Genomic DNA, 18,606 nt, shown 5'->3' with positions numbered 1-18,606 from the left:
CATCTTTTTGAGGCTCTGGATTTCTGGGTAGAAGAGTTCCAGGTTTAAGGTGTAGTCATGGAACACAAGAGAACTGAAGACCAACCAAGGGAACAAGCCCAGGCCTGTGCCCTTGCTCTAAAATCCAGTAGTTTTTAAAACACAGCCTGGGGATTCCCAGGGTCGGTGGGGGGATTGGGGGTGTCTCTGAGATCCTTTCAGTGGATCTTCCAGGTCAACACCACTTTCATAACAATATTAAGATGTCACCCGCCTTTTCCATGCTCACTCACTCAGGACTAAAGTGGCTTTTTTTGAGAAGCTACATAATATGTGATATTGCAATCCACTGAGTTCAGAAGCAAATATGAAAATGCAGCTGTCTTCCATTAAGCCAGACATTAAAGACATTTGCAAAAATGTAGTCAATCTTCTAATTTTTTTGTTTTGGAAAATATAGTTATTTTTCATTTAAAAATGTAATTTACATTAACATGTAATGGGTCTGTTATTATTTTTAAGTGAATTAATAAACATTTAAATTCGTTTTCAGTTTTGATTTCTAATAGAGTAAATATGGATAGATCTAATCCAGATAAATAAAAGCTCCTTAGAATCCTCAGTAGTTTTTAAGAGTTTAATGGGGCCCTGAGACCACAAAGTTGGAGAACCACTGCTCTAACTCTAACCCAATCACTAACACGGTGATAGGGCTCCAGAAGTACTTCAGAGTAGGACTGGGTAATTATTGCTTCCTTCACTACTCTGTTTCCCTCCCAAGGTCTTTGTCCCTCCCCTTCTTTTCACTGAAATGGTAGAGAAGGAGGGAGTAAAATGATTTGATCGTAGGTTTTTTTTATCATCAGCTTCTGAAGATTTTCTTAGAAAATTAAATCCCTTGCACTTGAAAAATATATTAATAAACATACCAGTCCCTGGTATCTGAAGGAATCATAGACGCTCCTGATGAAAAGCCAAAATGGCCACAGGTATTCAAATCTGAACTCCAGGACAAAATCTGCCAGGAGGACAAGTGCCCACACTACCAGGAATTTCAGGTATAAAAATGTACTGCAAAGCATAAAAATAAAGAATTAATTCAAGGTCACTGGTGAAGCACTAGAAAAAGAAAATGCACCGTTTTCTTTACGAGACAAAAAATATCTTCACATATCATGAAAACAACAGTGATAAAGGACAGAGAGAGATGTTGCTATAACCTACCTAAAGTTTAAAAGCTTTGGCATTCACTTTGAGACCCACAACTATCAAAGTAAGATGGTGACCAAAAATGCCTAATTCTATTTAAGATGGAAAAAAATTTTTACATTTCACCACTATTTTAAAACGTGCTAAGTGTCTGATTTAAAATACTGCAACACTCTCAAAATTACAGCTTTCCAGCTATTCTTCATTAGAAGAAAATGTCATGGTTGAAAGGCTTCAAATTTGCTGTTTCCCCACCCCTCTACATCTGTTTGAAGAGTCTTTGAAATTCTTAATGCACATCCCTACACGCTTGAAGGATTCTGTCTTTTTCCCTCTTTTCTCCTCTTGCCTTTCTATGTAGTATTCACCTGCATTAACCAAACAAACACCAAATGACTTCCCCAGATAGAAACTAACTTAGGGAGCAGTTGCCAATTACTACTGTGGGTTGTGAGAACACAAAATGTACATTAAAGAAAAAAATCCTAAAGTACCCCAGCCTTGCTCTAGCTAAGACGCACATGTGTGCTTCCAGCTCCCTCTGGATTTATTTAAGTAGAAGCAGATTTCCATATGCCAGTCAGGACACATATTTAACCACTGCAGCAGCTCAAGACAAGGCAAGGACATGGATTAAAATCTCAAAGTCCATCTTCTGGTTCATGAGTTGTACAATAGATAACAGAAGCCTTCAGATTAATAAGCCCCTTACTAATAAGCCCCTAATTCTATGTCCTTAATCCAGTCAATTCTGGAGCAGGGTAAGTTTAGGCACTAAAAAAAAAAAAAAAAAAAAAAAAAAAAATTTTTTCTTAGATATAGATTGGAAATACCTAAAATTCACTTTGATTTGGGCCAGAGCCTTGCATGCTGCTTTGTAATACAAACATTCCAATACTGATGTGATTACATTAGCTGTTTGAATATACACCACCAACAACAAAATCAAAACTTTAATAAATTATTTTCAAGTATATTAAAATAAAGAAAAACTTGTAGACTTGGGGGGTGGTAGACAACAAAAGCAAGATCCAGCACTGAGGATTCTTTCTGTACCCTCTGAAGCCACAAGGGTAAGAAGATGTCAAGGACAGACAGGTATGACCCTCAATGATACAGTAGCATAATGAGACATTAAGTGCAACTAGGGGCAATTTCTAATACTAACTCTTGGTAGAACTTCTTAGGGCTTGATAGTAAGTTTCGACTAAGAGGTTTGCTATACAATCAAGGAACCCAAGGCAAACCAGAAGAAAACAGGCTTGCACTCTAAGTCCCACCTTTTAGTTTCATTTCACTAGAATCATATTAGCCAGATGAAGAAGAAGCCCTCATTCTCACCCATTAAAAACCCATTACTGATCTGGGCACCTGGGTGGCTTAGTCGATTAAGTGTCTGCCTTCAGCTCAGGTCATGATCCCAGGGTCCTGGGATCGAGTCCCACATTGGGCTTCCTGTTCAGCGGGGAGCCCGCTTCTCCCTCTGCTCCTACCCCCCGCGTGTGCTCTCTCTATCAAATAACTAAATAAAATCTTTAAAAAAAAATCCATCACTGATCACAATGGAAAGCAAGGCGTATTTTACTAGAAGGAACAACTGAGTCATGTAGGCATTTGGGAACACAAATCTAGTTTCAAACTAGATTTCCAAGCTGCTTGGCTTTAAAACTGAAAGGTTTTTCCTTGTCTCTAGAACTGTTTCTAGGTTTTAAATAAGTGATAATAGCCTCTCATCCCTGTTTCTAAGGCATTTAAGAAATGGCACACATGGAAATGTTTTTCTCTCTCCAATGAACACTTTTTCCCATGGGGCTGCCTCTGGATGAGGTGAATGAGATGTGGCGAGTACACCATTGAGTGTAGTCATCACCACTCCCCAAGAGGAAAAGGTAGAGTACTACCAACTGTCTCTGTCCCAAATGCTCCCAAGGCATGGCAGGATCCCAGTCTAGCAGGCAACATTCCGTTGCACTATTTACATAGCATTATCCAAAGAATGACAGCCTATTGAATACTTTCTAATAACCCGATCATTTAAACCGAAGGCAATACAGAAATGATCATCTTTGCAACAATGACTACTCTTTTTCAAGTCTGTGACTTCAAGAGAGTTCCTTTTTATATATTTCATTTCTTTTCAAAAAAACTGCTTTCATATTTTCATGTTCCTTGACACCCAGCTCTTACTGAGTCACAGTTTCGAAGTACAGATATCTAAGGAAACTTGACCTTTCACAAACATATGCCATACCCTCAACTTTCCTCAGGCTCCCCTTTTAGGTGGGCCTGCCTCTAAAACTCAAGAGGCGATCTAATTAACAAATCAGATTTTACAAGTTTTGCAAAGAGAGTTCTAGAGTTTAGTTGCACAATCATGTGAATATATATATTGTTACTGAACTGTACACTTAGAAACAGTTAAGATGCTGAATTTTACATTGCATTTGACCACACTTTTAAAGATATATAAATAAGTAATTCTTTACTCATCTTTAAAAAAAAAAAGTTGACTTTACTTTAGGACTAGTACTGAATTTTACTGATTCATTTCTGCCTTCAGGGTTTTAGAAAGTTTAAGACAATTGCCTGATTCAGTATTCACTTAGCCCTCTGTATCAGTAAATTATGCTTACTAATCCTTCTACAGGTATATGTAGAAAAGTTAAAAAACAAGTAATCTAAAATGACTGCTTATCAGTGTAAAAACCCTAATTCTTTTCCTTCCATGTTCTGAAGGTCATAAGATTTTGCCAAATCCAAAGAGATGACATTCTAATGGGGAGAGAAAGTTAGTTTTTAAGCCGTTAGAGAATTCTAAAATATTTCTTTTAAACCATGAAGAGAATGTGATTAAATATAAAATATTTTTACACATACAGTTCACAACATGGTTCATAACTTGATGTTACTTTTTCTGATCCAAACATGTTTATGAATAACTATAAAATATCTTGAACAAAAATTTAAAGCATAACTACAATGAAAAGATATTTTCCATAATAATATAATGAAACAAGGGCAGATCAATAATGTCTTTTGATAGTCTTACAAGCTTCTGTTCTGGATGCCAGTGAAATTAAGAAGAGACATGTGCAATTATTAGGCTTAATGGTGGTGATTCTTTCAAAGTGGTTATTAACTATAAGTTTCTTTCCCCTCCCCCATTCTATTCCTACCCTTGCCATTTACAACCATTTTTAACCTGAATCTATTTGGCAATACTCTTCACCTATGGATTAATCATCTATGATTAATGAGAAGCAGTATTGAACATTTTTATTTTTCCAAGTAAAGTGTACCTTCTCTCTAGTACCACCAGCTGCTGTCATTTAGATCATTTTCTAGAGCCCACATAATTACCATGGTGTGGCCATCAATCCTCAGTACCTGACCTTTTCCCTAGGCAGACTAATGGCCATTTAGTTCACTTGGTCCTCACCACAGAAATGACTCCGTAGAATATTTCACTGGCTGTGCTAGTGGCCATCTATCTCAATCCCTAGCTTTCCTGTCATCTCTGTAATAGCAACTGTGAATTGCTTTTAGCTTTCAGTATGTAGCATGATACTTCTTACACCAAACTGCTGTCTTCTCTGTCATCAAATACCTCTCCCTACTCCACATCACCTCTAGAATATTCACCCAGCCTCTTGTCCAGCTGATATTCCTACTGCAATCTGAGTAAGTGTAATTATAGTCCTGCTACTCAAAGTGTGGTCCACGGACCAGCATCATCAGCATCACTATGAGCTTTTTAGGACAACAGTATTTCAGGGCCCATCCCAGACCTATTTCATCTAAGCCTACATTTTCGCTAGATCCCTAGTGTGTACTAGGACTATTTGTGTGTACATTAAAACTTGAGAAGTACTGGCCCATGGTATAAACTTCTCATTGTTATGGAACTTCCATTGAATTCCACAATGTCTCAGAAAGAAAACAACTATCTACTTAGATAATCGTACTTATCTCCAAACCCTTAGCTCTCTTTCCCTCAACTGGAAACACTGTTCAGGGTTGATTCTTCCATTTTCTTACTTTTCTTTCTGAGTCACAGACAATATCTCCACCTAAGTACAATTTAACCAAACGGAGCACTTCTATTACTATACTCATCCTTCGGCACACAGCACAAACATCACTTCATTAAAAAAAAGGCCCCCCTGATCCCAAAGTAAAGACTGTTACCCCATTATATGCTCACATAAGATTCTGTACCATAAGAACATTTAATCACAGTTATAAATAAATAGTATTTTATTTAATTAACTGTTTAAATATAAAGTCCACAAGAATAAAAGAGTTGCCTATTTTGTTCCCTGCTTTATCCTCAGTGCCCAGCAGGGCACCCTGCACACTAAAGAAATTCGACCAATATTTGTTGAATGAATGGCCTGCAATGCACAAGAGTGTTTAGGATTGACAGTAAGGCCTTTACCAAAGTACACACTTAAAATGAAGGTAGACAGAGAAATCATGCACAGGTGACTGGGAAGGGTATCTGAACAAAGCAACATCAACAAAGGTAACAAATACAGATTCTGCTCCAAAGATTACTGTGTACTTGCTCCCAATCTGTTCTGGTCTTCAATAGGAAGAAATTAATCTAATCAGCCTTGCTCTGCGAACCAGACTATCACTCCATTTGGCCTGCCTGCCACTGGCTCAGCCTACAGCGGGGGCTCTCAAAGTGTCTTCTATTAGCCTAACGTTAAAGACATCTACAAAAATGTAAAGCCACACTACTCTTCTCATGGGTTTATTATTTTTATATCAGCTTATAATTATTTAAAATGTGTCTGTCTTAATTTCTAATGCAGTAAATATTGATAGATACAACCTATATAAACCAAGAGTGGAAAGAGGTCCTGAGACAAAAATAATTAAGAAATGTGGTGGACTACAGAAAGTTTGCATAGCATCAAGATAAAATGGCCTAGCCCCCGCTGCTATGTGCTGCACCGGCCTCCCGATGTGCAATCCAGACAGGAGGATGCCTGAGAAGACCTAAGCTACTCCTTATTTTTCTTTTCTATTCTAGGCCTCCTATAGATCGCCAATAGAACCTTTCGAGTGTCAATTACACACACACACACACACACACACAGCCACTGCAATGACAAATCTAGTGTAAAAAATGCCGAGTTTAGAAAGAATAAAGAAAACCTAGAATAGAAACCACTTTTAAAAGCTTTTAAGAATTGTGTGGTGGGGCGCCTGGGTGGCACAGTCGGCGAAGCGACGGACTCTTGGTTTCGGCTGGGTTCATGAGCTGGGGCTTGTGAAATCAAGCCCGGTACCGGTCTCCGTGCCAAGACTGCTTAGGATTCTCTCTCCCTTTGCCCCTCCCAACCACCCCCCCCACGTGCATACTCTCTCTAAAATAAATAAATAATTCTTAAAAAGAAAAAGAGAATTGTGTGGTACAGCATTTTTACAAAGGATTATATAGACTGCAGAGATAGCAAGGATAGGTATTGTAATTTAACACAACTGGAGAATTTAGAGTTTTAGAAATTCTGCTTCAGAAACACTTTCATCTAAAAAAAAAACAACAAAAAAACAAACCACACCACTTTCAACAGTGTGGACTCTGTGAGGTTTGGGATGGGGGGTGCAGAAGCGCATGAGGAAAAAGAGAACCACCCAGAGGATTACACTTCGTATCTTCATCTACCTAATCACACCTTACACTTACATCACATGTGTAATTTTTCCAAATGCTTTCTTATTAATTATCTCATTTTAGCCTTACAACTGTGAAACAGGCAGGGTAGTTATTACGCTTTCATAGGAAAGAAACATGAGGAATCAGGAACTGAGAAGCTGCGGGGCACTGTTGAAAGAGCACAGAAACAGGAGTCTGGAGACCAGAGAGAAGTGAATTCTACGTGGAATGCTGTACTTCCGCTAAAAAAATAAATGAATACATTTCCATGGAAAGAAATGGAGAAGAGATTAAGTGAGGAGAAAAGCCAAGAAACTTTTCTGTAAAATGGAATCCTATTTTTGTTAAGGAAGAAATACACACATTTGCTTATACAGAAAAAAAGAGAAAAATGATACTTAAAAATTATGTAAGAGTGATCATCCCAGAGCAGGAGTACTAAGGTCTGTTGCATTATGCTAATACACTATCATGTTCATTTTTCCATAACATGTATGTGTTACTCTTATTTTTTTAACTCTTCATTTTGAAATAACTTTGGACTTACAGAAAAGTTCCATGAATAGTACAGAGTTCCCTTATATCTTTCACTCAGAATCCACAAATGATAAAACATTTTATCACGTTCTTGTTATCATTATCTCCCTATATATGTTTTATTGGGTTTTTTTAAGTCAAAGTCAGGAAATTAACATTAACATGTTACTATTATCTGATCTAGACACCTTATTCAGTAATTATCTCACTAACATCCTTTATTTTCTTTAAAGATTTATTTATTTTAGGTGGGGTGGGGGAGGGAGGGAGAATCTCAAGCAGACTCCCTGCCGAGCATGGAGACTGATGCGGGGCTCGATCTCATGACCCTGAGATCATGACCTGAGCCAAAACCAAGAGTCAGACATTCAACTGACTGAGCCACCCAGGCACCCCTCACTAATGTCTTTTAAAGCAACAAATAAACAGATAGGTAGAGCTCGATAAATCAATAGATCCTGGTCCCATCACATTTTGCACTGTTGTCGTATCTATACTGGTTTTTAAAAATTTATTTAACAGAGATTCTCTTACATATAATGTGAATTCTTACACATAAACACCACTCGGAAACGAAGTGGCACAATACTGTACAACAGAAAGAGGACAGACTTTGGGGTTAGACAGATATGGGCCTCTATCAAGTAACTACACCTGGGACAACCATGGTTTCCTCACAAATGAAACTGAAGCTAATATCCTTACTGGAACAAAATAAAACAAGGAAGAAAAAATAATAATAGTAGTAAAAGCAAATAAATTTATGAGCAATTATCCATGTCAGACACGATGCTAAGTTTTTTATGTGACTTATCTCAATTATCCTTATAGCAGTCCTATACAGTAGGTGGTATATTTACCATCCTCATTTTACAGAGGAGAAAACTGAGGGCTAAAGCAAGTAAGTGACTTGTTCAAGGCCACACAACTAGTGTCAGGGACATTCTTTGAAGTCAAATTCAAAGGACTTTAAAGCCCGTACGTTTATTCATCACATGGGACTTTCTCATCTCACATTAGATATTCAATAAATATTATTTTCCTTTTTTAAATCCTTTCCTATATACACATTCAACTTATATAATTCTTTAATTCTCCAACAGAACGAAGTTTTTAAAAAATGAGCTGATGTACTTTATCAAAGAATAAACCCTCAGTATCTCATTCATAAACTATGAATTTATAAACTTAATTTGTAAACACACTATGAAGCTCTGCAGAAAAAAAAATTTAAGTCAAACACTTTTTTTTAAAGATTTTATTGAGAGAGAGATACAGAGAAAGCAGGAGCGGGGAGCAAGGGGAGAGGTAGAGGGAGAAGCAGACTCCCCGCTGAGCAGGGAGCTGGATGTGGGGCTCGATCCCAGGACTCTGGGATCATGACCTGAGCCAGAGGCAGACGCTTAACCGACTGAGCCACCCAGGCGCCCCCTAAAGTCAAATATTCTTTACAGAAATAACTATGGCACAAAAGATGGGACAACTCAAGACTGCTTTCTAGTGAAATTCACACTCCTAGAATGATCATTGTAATGGAGAAACATGTAATTCAAAAATAAAAAGATAATTCATTTTTTAAAAGGTCATAATCACAATAAACCATGAGGTATATAGTTTGTCGAGCCTAGAGCAAGGTAAGAAAACAATGCTTAGGGGCGCCTGGGTGACACAGAGGTTAGGCATGGGCCTTCGGCTCAGGGCGTGATCCCAGTGTTATGGGATCGAGCCCNTGGCGTTATGGGATCGAGCCCCACATCAGGCTCCTCTGATATGAGCCTGCTTCTTCCTCTCCCACTCCCCCTGCTTGTGTTCCCTCTCTCGCTAGCTGTCTCTATCTCTGTCAAATAAATAAATAAAATCTTTAAAAAAAACAAAACAAAACAAAACAAAAAAAACAATGCTTATTACATCTGAGAAAGAAGACTCTAGCCTTAGTATTTCTCTCATCTGAGACAGGAATTTTTGTTTGACCATGAACATGGCACTCATTTTCTCTATAACTCAAGTGCCCTCACTACAAGATAGGCAAAATACTGACTTTAGTACTGAGCAACTTATTTGGTTTTTAGAAGTGCTTTAAAGATGAACAAAGTAATAATATAATTTAAAAACGGAGCTAGACTGTTTCTAGCCACCTCCCCTGTGCTACATAAGGAAAGAGACCTCCAACAGTGTAAATCCACTAGTGACGTCTACAGATACACCTCAAGCAGACTAGTTGCACCATTCCAACCCACTAAACGCAAAGCCTCTAAAAAAGAAAAGGCAACAGAAGAGATGGATGAGGGGTAAATTATTTCTGATGTCATAATCCCATGACTCAATGTGAGTACATTGTCCTTAAAAGCAGCAGAGAAAAACAAAGAAATGAAAATCAGGGCTATGAAGGGGCTTCAAAGTCTGGGGATGATAGGCATTTTGGAAGGTTGATGAGCAGAAGCCAACTTGATATCAGTTAAGTTAAGTCAAAGTAAAGATATAAAGCCTCAAAGAATAACATTCTAACAGCTGATTACGTCTTTTAAGTTTCCATTACCAGGATCCACGTGCCTTAAGGTGAGAGACCTTAAGGAAATAGTCACTCCTTGGGTATTTGAAGAAATTCATGATGGAAAAAAAAACATCTAGCAAAGGATCTGTGTTTCCACTGTTGGTCTGTACCATCATACTTATGTAGCTTGTCGAGCAAACAACTTTTTTCTTCCGGACCTATTTCTTGAAAACGATCCAAGTAAAATAATTACACCCAAATCTTGTAAGCCTAGAGAATAAAAGTAATCAGTATCTTTGAAGAGCACACTAAATTTCATCAAGAAAAGTAACCCAGAGGTGCCTGGCTGGCTCAGTTGGTAGAGCATGCGGCTCTCAATCTCAGGGTTATGAGTTCGAGCCCCATAACAGGAAGGAAGGAGGGAAGGAAGGAAACCTAAATACAGTATTTCAAAGTGAAATAAAATTTCTATCTGACCCTCCAGACTCCACAAGGTATATGTTATATTTTATTATACCCCCTTAAGTATCACCTGGATGGCAGCCTAGAAAATGACAAAACAAAACACAACACATATATACACACAAAACCCCAAAGGTTTAATATCAGTGGGAAGATCTGGGAGAAATGGCCAAAGAAAAAGACTCTGGAAATATAAGTGCCTATAGAACAGGAACTGGCTCCAGAATATCTGGCAAATAACTAACAAGAAAGTGAAAATTGTAAGTTATTAAGTCTACCATTAAAATCAACCTCCAAATCTAGTGAGGTTCAAGAAAGGCCATGAGGAATCAAAGAAAAAGGAGACTATCACTAATAAAACAGGAAGCTTTAAAGCAAATAATCTGAACTCGATCACATTCCCTCCTTCCCCTGCCTCAACTTGTAGCAGAAATTTAAAGGGATTTTCAAAACATCTAATGAAACTAAACTGCCAAGAGTACTCAGACAAGAAGAATCATAAATAAAGTTGGAGGAAAGTACCTTTCGTTTAAGGTAATACACTCCTGGCAAAAACTAAGTACAAAACTCCAGTGTGGCAGATTTCTTTAAATGCACTTCATGGAAACTGAAAATATAAGGATTAGGTAAACACCTCACTGGAAAGATTAGTCAAAACTTACCCCCTTTCCCAACAGCCCTCTAAAACAATACAGAATCTATCACTTTCATGTCAGGTCCAGTGTGGCTGAAGTTAAAGCCTCCCAAGATTACCAAAGTGCTTTTAGGCTGTGAGGTTGCAACACTGGTGTCTGGGGTTTTGGTTGCAGAACACATGTACAATCGAGGCAGCCAAGGGTCATGCCAGCCTCTAGTGGCTTTAATAAGCATAGCCCGAAGGAGGCTAAAACTAGGCTTAGGAAACATCATTAATTAAAGAGGCAGGAAAAGCAGGAAAGTGAAATCTCTGGAGATCAGATTATTTAGACTAGAGTCTGAAAAAGGAAATTAGGAAGCTGAGAAGGATGCAAACTTTGATCATTTCAAAAGTCAAAGGCCAGGAAACTCTCTTCTGAAACAAAGATGGGACAAGGTATTCTGTGAACCAGGGATGTCCCGAGTCCTCAGCTCCAGTTTGAAGGCGTGAAGCTGTCAAAGTCTAGAGTCAGGCACAGTCCTGCGCCGCCCAAGCTGCCGGCAGCATGCTACATGCAGAACCCGGCACACGAGGACAGGAAGTATTCATAAATTCACGAGGGAAGGGGCATTTCCTTCAACCACCAGTAACAGAGATATAAAATAGTTTCCTGAAGCTTAACACATGCGCCTTACTTAAAATGCTTATTATGCCTACTTGGGCAAGTAACAATTTTAACTGCAGAGGCTTTCAACATAAACGTCTCTGCCCCTGTCTGCTACTTACCACACCTCATCTCATCTTCCCATTATAAAGTCAGTAATTCTCAGGGGGAAGGAAGTGGGGAACATGGCAAAGTGACAGGTGGGTAAACCATACAAGATCCCCTTAAGGCTTTTAAAGACTACATAGCACTCCAACCCCACCTCACCTGGAGAATCACTGCATGTAATTAGACGTTACTGTTGGGAGTGTCTGGTACATGTGTGAAGGCAGACAATGGACGAGAATCACTGCCATAAAAACCCGAGGACCTCTGAAATGTCATTGTTAAGTGGAGTTATTTTACTTTCTTTCATTAATAACCGTTCCTTATCATTTCCAAAGTACTTCCACATCTATCTCATTTGAGTTAGAAAATACTCCCTCACTTAGTGGCGGCCGTCTACTTCATCATAAAATAGCACAGGGCAAAATAAAGCTGTTAATGCATCAGGTGAACAACTAAAATAGCCAGCTAAAATGTAATTTAACAAAAATATCTTTCCTTGAACAGAACGAAAAGTTCTTTGGAACCTCAAAACCACTGTCCAAGTTTAAGAGAGCATTATGATGATCTACTAGACTGTAAACTCCCTGAAGACAAGAAACCGTATCCCACCCTGTATCCTCCACAATTTTCTGAATGATGCAGGTTCTTAACTGAGTAGAATGAATTAGTTTATATTCATTTATTATTAACTCACATACTCAATATTTACTGAATACTGAATTCCTACTCTGGCTCTGTGCTGCCCTGGATTGTTTTTAAATGTGTTTTGAATTTTAGTTCTTAATAACATAAGAGAAAATCATCACCATTCCCGCTTCTTTTCTCTCACTCTTATTAATTTGACTGGAATAATGTACCTGTACATTTCAATTTTCAAACAATGGACACACATATAAATGTAGATAATCCTGATATGTCTAAATTCCATTTTCCTTCTACCTTGCCGCTGAAATAATTTTATCACAGTCATTATACTGACAATAATCATATCTTTTGACAATCACCTCAGTCACAGTTGCTGGATTGGAGCCCATGATTAAAAGCATCTCAGCAATAGGAGTTTTTTCAGCAAGACCAAGCAGCAACTGACCCTTTGTTTTGACTACTCAACTTCTGTTTATAGCTGTAGCAAATCTTATAGTCTCTCTTGCCTCCTTAAAGAATAAGCCAAACATGTTGAACTGTGATAACAACATGGTAAATAATATTTGTATAGCCCGCTAGAATTTATAGAGTTTCACAAACTGAACATGAGCTCCTTTAGTCCTCAAGACCATTTGAGAGATGAGAGAATGGGGCTCAAAGTGGCAGAGCTGGGATTCTGAGTACGAACCCAGATCTCCCGATGCCTGCAGTCCAGTGCTCTCTTCATCACAGCTGCCTCCTTGCTATGCCCACACTCAAAAAGTTGTGCAGACTGAGAACATGAAAATAATGTTCATGAAAGGTTATGCTGAGAAATAGTAGATAGTGATTATCAAACCTGTCAACAGAGCTTCAGAAAAAAACAAAGCTCTCTGTTTAATGAGACCCAAATTGGCCAGATGTTGAGAAACAAAATGGGTAATAGATGGCATGAAAAACAACTTAATATAGAGTTAAATTCGATGATCACAGAAATTCGATATTCACAAATCCTCAAACACCATAATTTATAACTAGCCCCCTGATTCTGTTTGCTTTAGAAATTAAGGAAAAATATCTAAATATTAAAAAAAAAAAAGAATTGGAAAAAAACAAAACCATGATCTTGTTCTTTAGTCCAATGCTCCATATTATAAACTAAGAAACAGGTAAGTGAATTAAAACATTCATTTGATATATTATGCTCCAAAAGGAAAGACAGGTAGAAAAATACGTAAGTCTTTGATTAACATCTAACTTAAACAATGCCAAACAGAGAAGGTTAAACAGATTTGAGAGCTGTTGGGTTTTAAAATTTTACAGCGAAACTCTGAATAACTTGCATAGCATATTTACTTTACGGTAAGAACATTTGAATTCCAAAAGATCATCACTAAAATAATAGATCTTCATTAGACAATGAATTCACATTGTTCACACTGATTAAGTGGTTACTACTGGGCAGGTTATTAAACTGGGCATCATTTGTTCAAATATAAAGAGATGTCCAAATACAACAAATGTAAACAATATGGGATCCCCAGTCTTCTTTCTATAAAGGTATATCATCATATGTTACTGCGACTAGCAGCCACTCAAAGTCCTTGGTCTACAATTCTGTTTAATATGCTTTTTCTATTCTCGTGTCACTATTTAGTTGTTCAAATCTTTTTCAATGGGCAGAAAAAAATCCTCCCTAAAGGATCATAGTGTCTTCAACTTGAAGAGGCATTTCCCCTCACCCATTAAATCTGTAGGAAAATGGTTTTTGCTTTTTCACTTTCAGTTTAAATGGTCAGGTCTGACTGATTCAGCATGGATTTTGACCTGTTTTACTGACCGCTGTACCCTCATAGCTAGAACAGGGCCTGGCATATAGTACATACATTTGTTGAATGAATGAATTACTCCTATGATCTATGGCTCATTACATAAGGATATATCTATATAGAAGGATAAATACACATATGAACTTTATACTTTGACTTCTTAATGCTTTTAAACTTGAAATGAAGAAAACCCTTGATGTTTACATCACTCAGCTGCTTGTGAAAAGCAATCTTCCATATATGTAAACAACAGCATGTGCAAGGCATACAGTTATGCTAAGACTTGGTCATTAGCTTGGTGACAACTTGGGTGTTACCAGCTACCTCACATATTTCTCTAAGTCCCACAGCTCGGAAGAGCTAAATTATAAAATGCCACGAAGACTCAAGTAAGCCAATACGCACATGCTGAGAATTCTCTTTTGTAAACTAATTATTTCTCCATCGAAATCATTTATCAAGGCAAGTACCATTCAGAATTAACATTCTAAGAAGAACCAGAAAATAAAAGGTCGTACACAAGTTCTGCGTAAGAAGCTGTGATTGTCACTAAGTTGCCCCACGAACCTGTTGTCCTTCTCCCCCTCAGAGCAGTGAATTCAGTTTCTATTTAAAGGGACACTGCTCTTTTCTTTCCAGAAGAAAAAGAAAATTTTGAGTTTGGGGAAAAAAAATCCCTTTTAAAAGGTTCGAAGAAAACTATCTGCTTAGAATGGTCAAAATAATGTTTGCTGAGAAAATGGTCATCAGCTCCTTCTGAGTCTGGAGCGGGGCCACAGGGCATGATTAGGGGGTATCGGCTTCAGCCCTCGGTGCCAAGTCTGAGATCCCTCAAGAGAAGCAGAGGGCGAAAGAAGGGGCAACGTGGCCACCTGCCCAGTCTGCCGGGGACCGTGGGGCCACTGTCTGCTCCCAACTTTGTCAACCTTTCCCCCTACTGCATATGGTCCACGCGCCTCCCCACTCAGGCCGGCGACTCCCAGGCCAGAGCGGAACTGAGGGGCCAACGGAGGCCCTGCGGCCCCGGGAGCAGCCCTCGGGCCCGGCGGCGCGGGCTAGGAGCGCGGGAGGGGAGGGGGCTCGCCGCCCCTCCCCCCGGCGGGGCCAGGGAGCTCCCAACGGCGGCTCGGCGGCTTCCTCTGCCAGCGCCCGCCGCGCCCTCCCCGCCCGGCCGNGGTGCCCGCGCCGCCTCCGCCGCCGTCTCTCACCTCAGCCGCCGCCGCCGCCGCCGGCCCGCCCCGCGTCGGGCCTGGACTCTACCCCTGGGGCCGGTCACACAGACATGGAGCCAGCACCCGGGGGGAGGGGGGTGGGACGGGGAGGGGGGGCTCAGAGCCTCCTCCGCCTTCGGAAACAAAGAAATGACAATTCCGGGGCCCGCCCGCCCCAGCACCAGCCAGCCGCCTGCCCCGCCTCCTCGGCTCCGACGGACGGCCCCCGAGGCCAATCAAGGGCGCCGCTACACCGCTGCCGGCCAATCCAAGGGCCCGCTGAGGCAAAACGGACTCGAGAACCCGCCTCTTTGAAGGACAGAAGAATGCGCCAATCATTATAGTGTCTGTGTGCGTGCCTGGGCCTATCAGAAAAGATTTAAATAGAGGCTTATAAATAGGCCCTATAAATATAACATCCTATATTATGCCTTATTGCGAAGGTACACTTCATGACTGTTGGATTGCGTTTCATTGTATTATAATCCATGCTAGAGCATACCGTGGTATATTCATTGCCCGCTATCACTAGCACTATATGAAATCGGGAGGCCTGGGCTTGCGGCATGTGCTGTTTCTGCGCTGACATGTGCTCCAGTCAGTCGCGTCATTATGTAAGGGGCTCGCAGCATCCTCCCCCTCCGGGAGCCTCCGGGGTCAGCGCCGGGGGCCCTTTCTGCGGATCCTGGAGCGTTCGGCCAGACCGGTCGCGTCAGCGCGCGACGGGGGTACGAATGACAAAGCAAACCCCCCACACACATACACACACACACACCCTGCCAGCTCCCGGCGACGTGGTGACAGCGCGGCGGCCAATCGGAGGAGGGGCGGGGCGGGGCTGCTGCGGTCCCGCCCCCTGGAGGTCGCGTCACAGGGGGCGGGGCCGTGGGTGCGCGCGACGTCGCGCTGGGCTGCCGGGGGTGTGTGGGGCGGTGCGACCCTCGCTCCACGTCCGCAGGGCGGGCTGTGCGGCTGGCTCCGCCGGCACCGCGCCGGCTGGACACGGCGAGCGTCAGCGTCGGGGACGTGTCTGTGCCGCGCGAGGGGCTGATGCCGCGGAGACTAAGGGAGGCTGCTCCGCGGCGAGAGCCGGGCTTCTCAGATGTTGGGACAACTGGCCAGAGACCCCTCACCGGACCCTCCTAGAGCACCGATTTCGGGCTAGGCACCGTACTGAGTGCTTTGCATTTACTTGCTCATTTACTCCTTATTACTCCCTTGCAACGTAGGTATGGCAAAATCACCTTAGAAAAGACAGCAAAGATTCTTTAAAAAAGAATGTCATTAAAGCAATCTGGGAACCCGTCAAAAAGTAGCTGAAGGGAGAAGAAAGACCCATGGATCTCATCACCTTAACACGACCATTATCAGCATTCTAAATTTTTTTTTCCTTTCCTATTTCCCCCCATGGGTGATATTATTATTACTATTACTGCTATTATTACTAAACAGAGTAGTGATCATACTAGATGTTCAACTTTGTATTCTGTTCTTTGTGTGTGTGTGTGAGAGAGAGTAAATCAATAGAAGTTTATTAAGTGAAGATACAGAAAAAGCTCTCGATTGAGAGGGGCCCCGACAGGGTTGCCACTGAGTGCTTTTAGGGTTGGTCTTTTTGTATTCTGCTCTTTAACGTAAACGTTGTCCGTGTTATTATGCATCCTCCCTAAACGTCTCTGATGGTTGCTGAATCTCCTATCAAGTGGCTGTACCAACTTAACCACACACCAACAGTGGGACTGTGAGGTGGTCTTCCAGCATATTTTAAAAACTATCAGGAAGTAGATGGTTTCTGGTTTTGTCCTGAGTTGGGGTGGACCTCTTCCTGCCCTATAATCACCCCCTTAATCAACACCCACCCCAAGGAGGAACTTGCAATTTGTATCAAATTCATCATCCTCCTCTGCTGTCCTCCCTTATTTTATCTTGCTCACAAATCTTTAAAGATCTTCCAATGCCTGAAAACCATTCTCTCTCTCTTTTTTTTTTTTAAAGATTTTATTTATTTGACAGAGAGAGATACAGCGAGAGAGGGGACACAAGCAGAGGGAGAGGGAGAAGGAGGCTTCCCTCTGAGCAGGGAGCCCAATGCATGACTCGATCCCAGGACCCTGAGATCATGACCTGAGCCGAAGGCAGATGCTTAACGACTGAGCCACCCAGGCGCCCCATGAAAACCATTCTCTTTGTTGTTGCATCCAGAGCTGTCACATTGGCAACCCAGTCTCCTTTTCCAGGCCTACCCAGGCCAGCAAGCCTTATCTACTCACTGTCCTCAAACCCACTGCAACCTTATCTTCCCTCCTTCTTGCCTTTGCTCCCACACAGAGCATCCCCAGCAGTGCTGCTCCTAAGACATGTTTTCTTGGGTGAGGCTTGTTCATCCACCAAGGATGAAAGCTTCTTAGGGGATTGGATCCATACCCTGAAGAGATGCAGTTTTGAAAAATTGCAAGAGTACCTGCCTTCTCAGACCAGGACTGAAATTCCAGCTTGGCCACTTACTAGCTGGGGCAAGTTACAGAATCTTAGAACCTCTGTTTCCACTTGGGTATGTTTTAAGGCTTATAGGATAATGAACTTTCGGGGCCAGGTGTGCAAGAAGTTACTATTAATATTATACTTGTTTTTCATCCCTCACTTCTCTCCAGCATGTTGATAAAGTGGCACTGGGGGGCCAAGGATAACAAACTCTGTGAGCTCAAACTTCCACCAAGGCTGCCCGTCATTGTGAAAGGGTCTGAATGGAATGCTCTGCTTGGAGCAGCAGAAAAATGCTTCAGCTGCCAACGTGAGTTGGATCATGGAGGAGGATACAGGCAGGACCTAAATCAATATGCTGGAGGCTTGAATGCGTTAGGAAGTTTATATGATAAGATCCTGGCTCCAGACTCCATGGGGCTCCAGATCTGAATAGCCGTCATCTCCATGACTACAAGGTTCCAGATTACCTGGGCCAGAGACAAACAGCCAACTCAGTAAGGTTACAACAGGGCCATATCCATGGTCTTTTCCACTCCCCCTATGTCCCTGTAATCTAGGACAGTGCCATGGCACACCGTGGAACAAATAGGTGAGTAATCCAGGAAAAGATGACAGAGGTACTAGAGCTCACTGTCTAGCCTACCATCCTGATAAGGACATTCCTTGCCATGTCAGAAGTGTGGAGTGACTGGGAGTTACCCTCAGGCATAAGGCTACAGGGGAG

General features: G+C 41.2%; 1 protein-coding gene across 1 annotated transcript in view; it reads right to left on the bottom strand.

Annotated features, from left to right (window-relative positions):
• Nucleotides 1–1,076, bottom strand: part of MACO1 (macoilin 1) — a 44,657-nt gene extending 43,581 nt beyond the window's left edge. Inside the window, exon 1 of the mRNA XM_034646902.1 lies at nt 909–1,076. Within this exon, the coding sequence (XP_034502793.1) occupies nt 909–1,061 (153 nt within the window). The 5' untranslated portion in view covers nt 1,062–1,076. The remainder of the gene's footprint in view (nt 1–908) is intronic.
• Between the last annotated feature and the right edge of the window lie 17,530 nt (nt 1,077–18,606).

This window comes from Ailuropoda melanoleuca, chromosome 2, assembly GCF_002007445.2.
Source record: "Ailuropoda melanoleuca isolate Jingjing chromosome 2, ASM200744v2, whole genome shotgun sequence".
Taxonomy (NCBI): Eukaryota; Metazoa; Chordata; class Mammalia; order Carnivora; family Ursidae; genus Ailuropoda; species Ailuropoda melanoleuca.
Note: the sequence above shows the minus strand (reverse complement) of the source record. Positions and strands in the feature narration are given on the sequence as shown.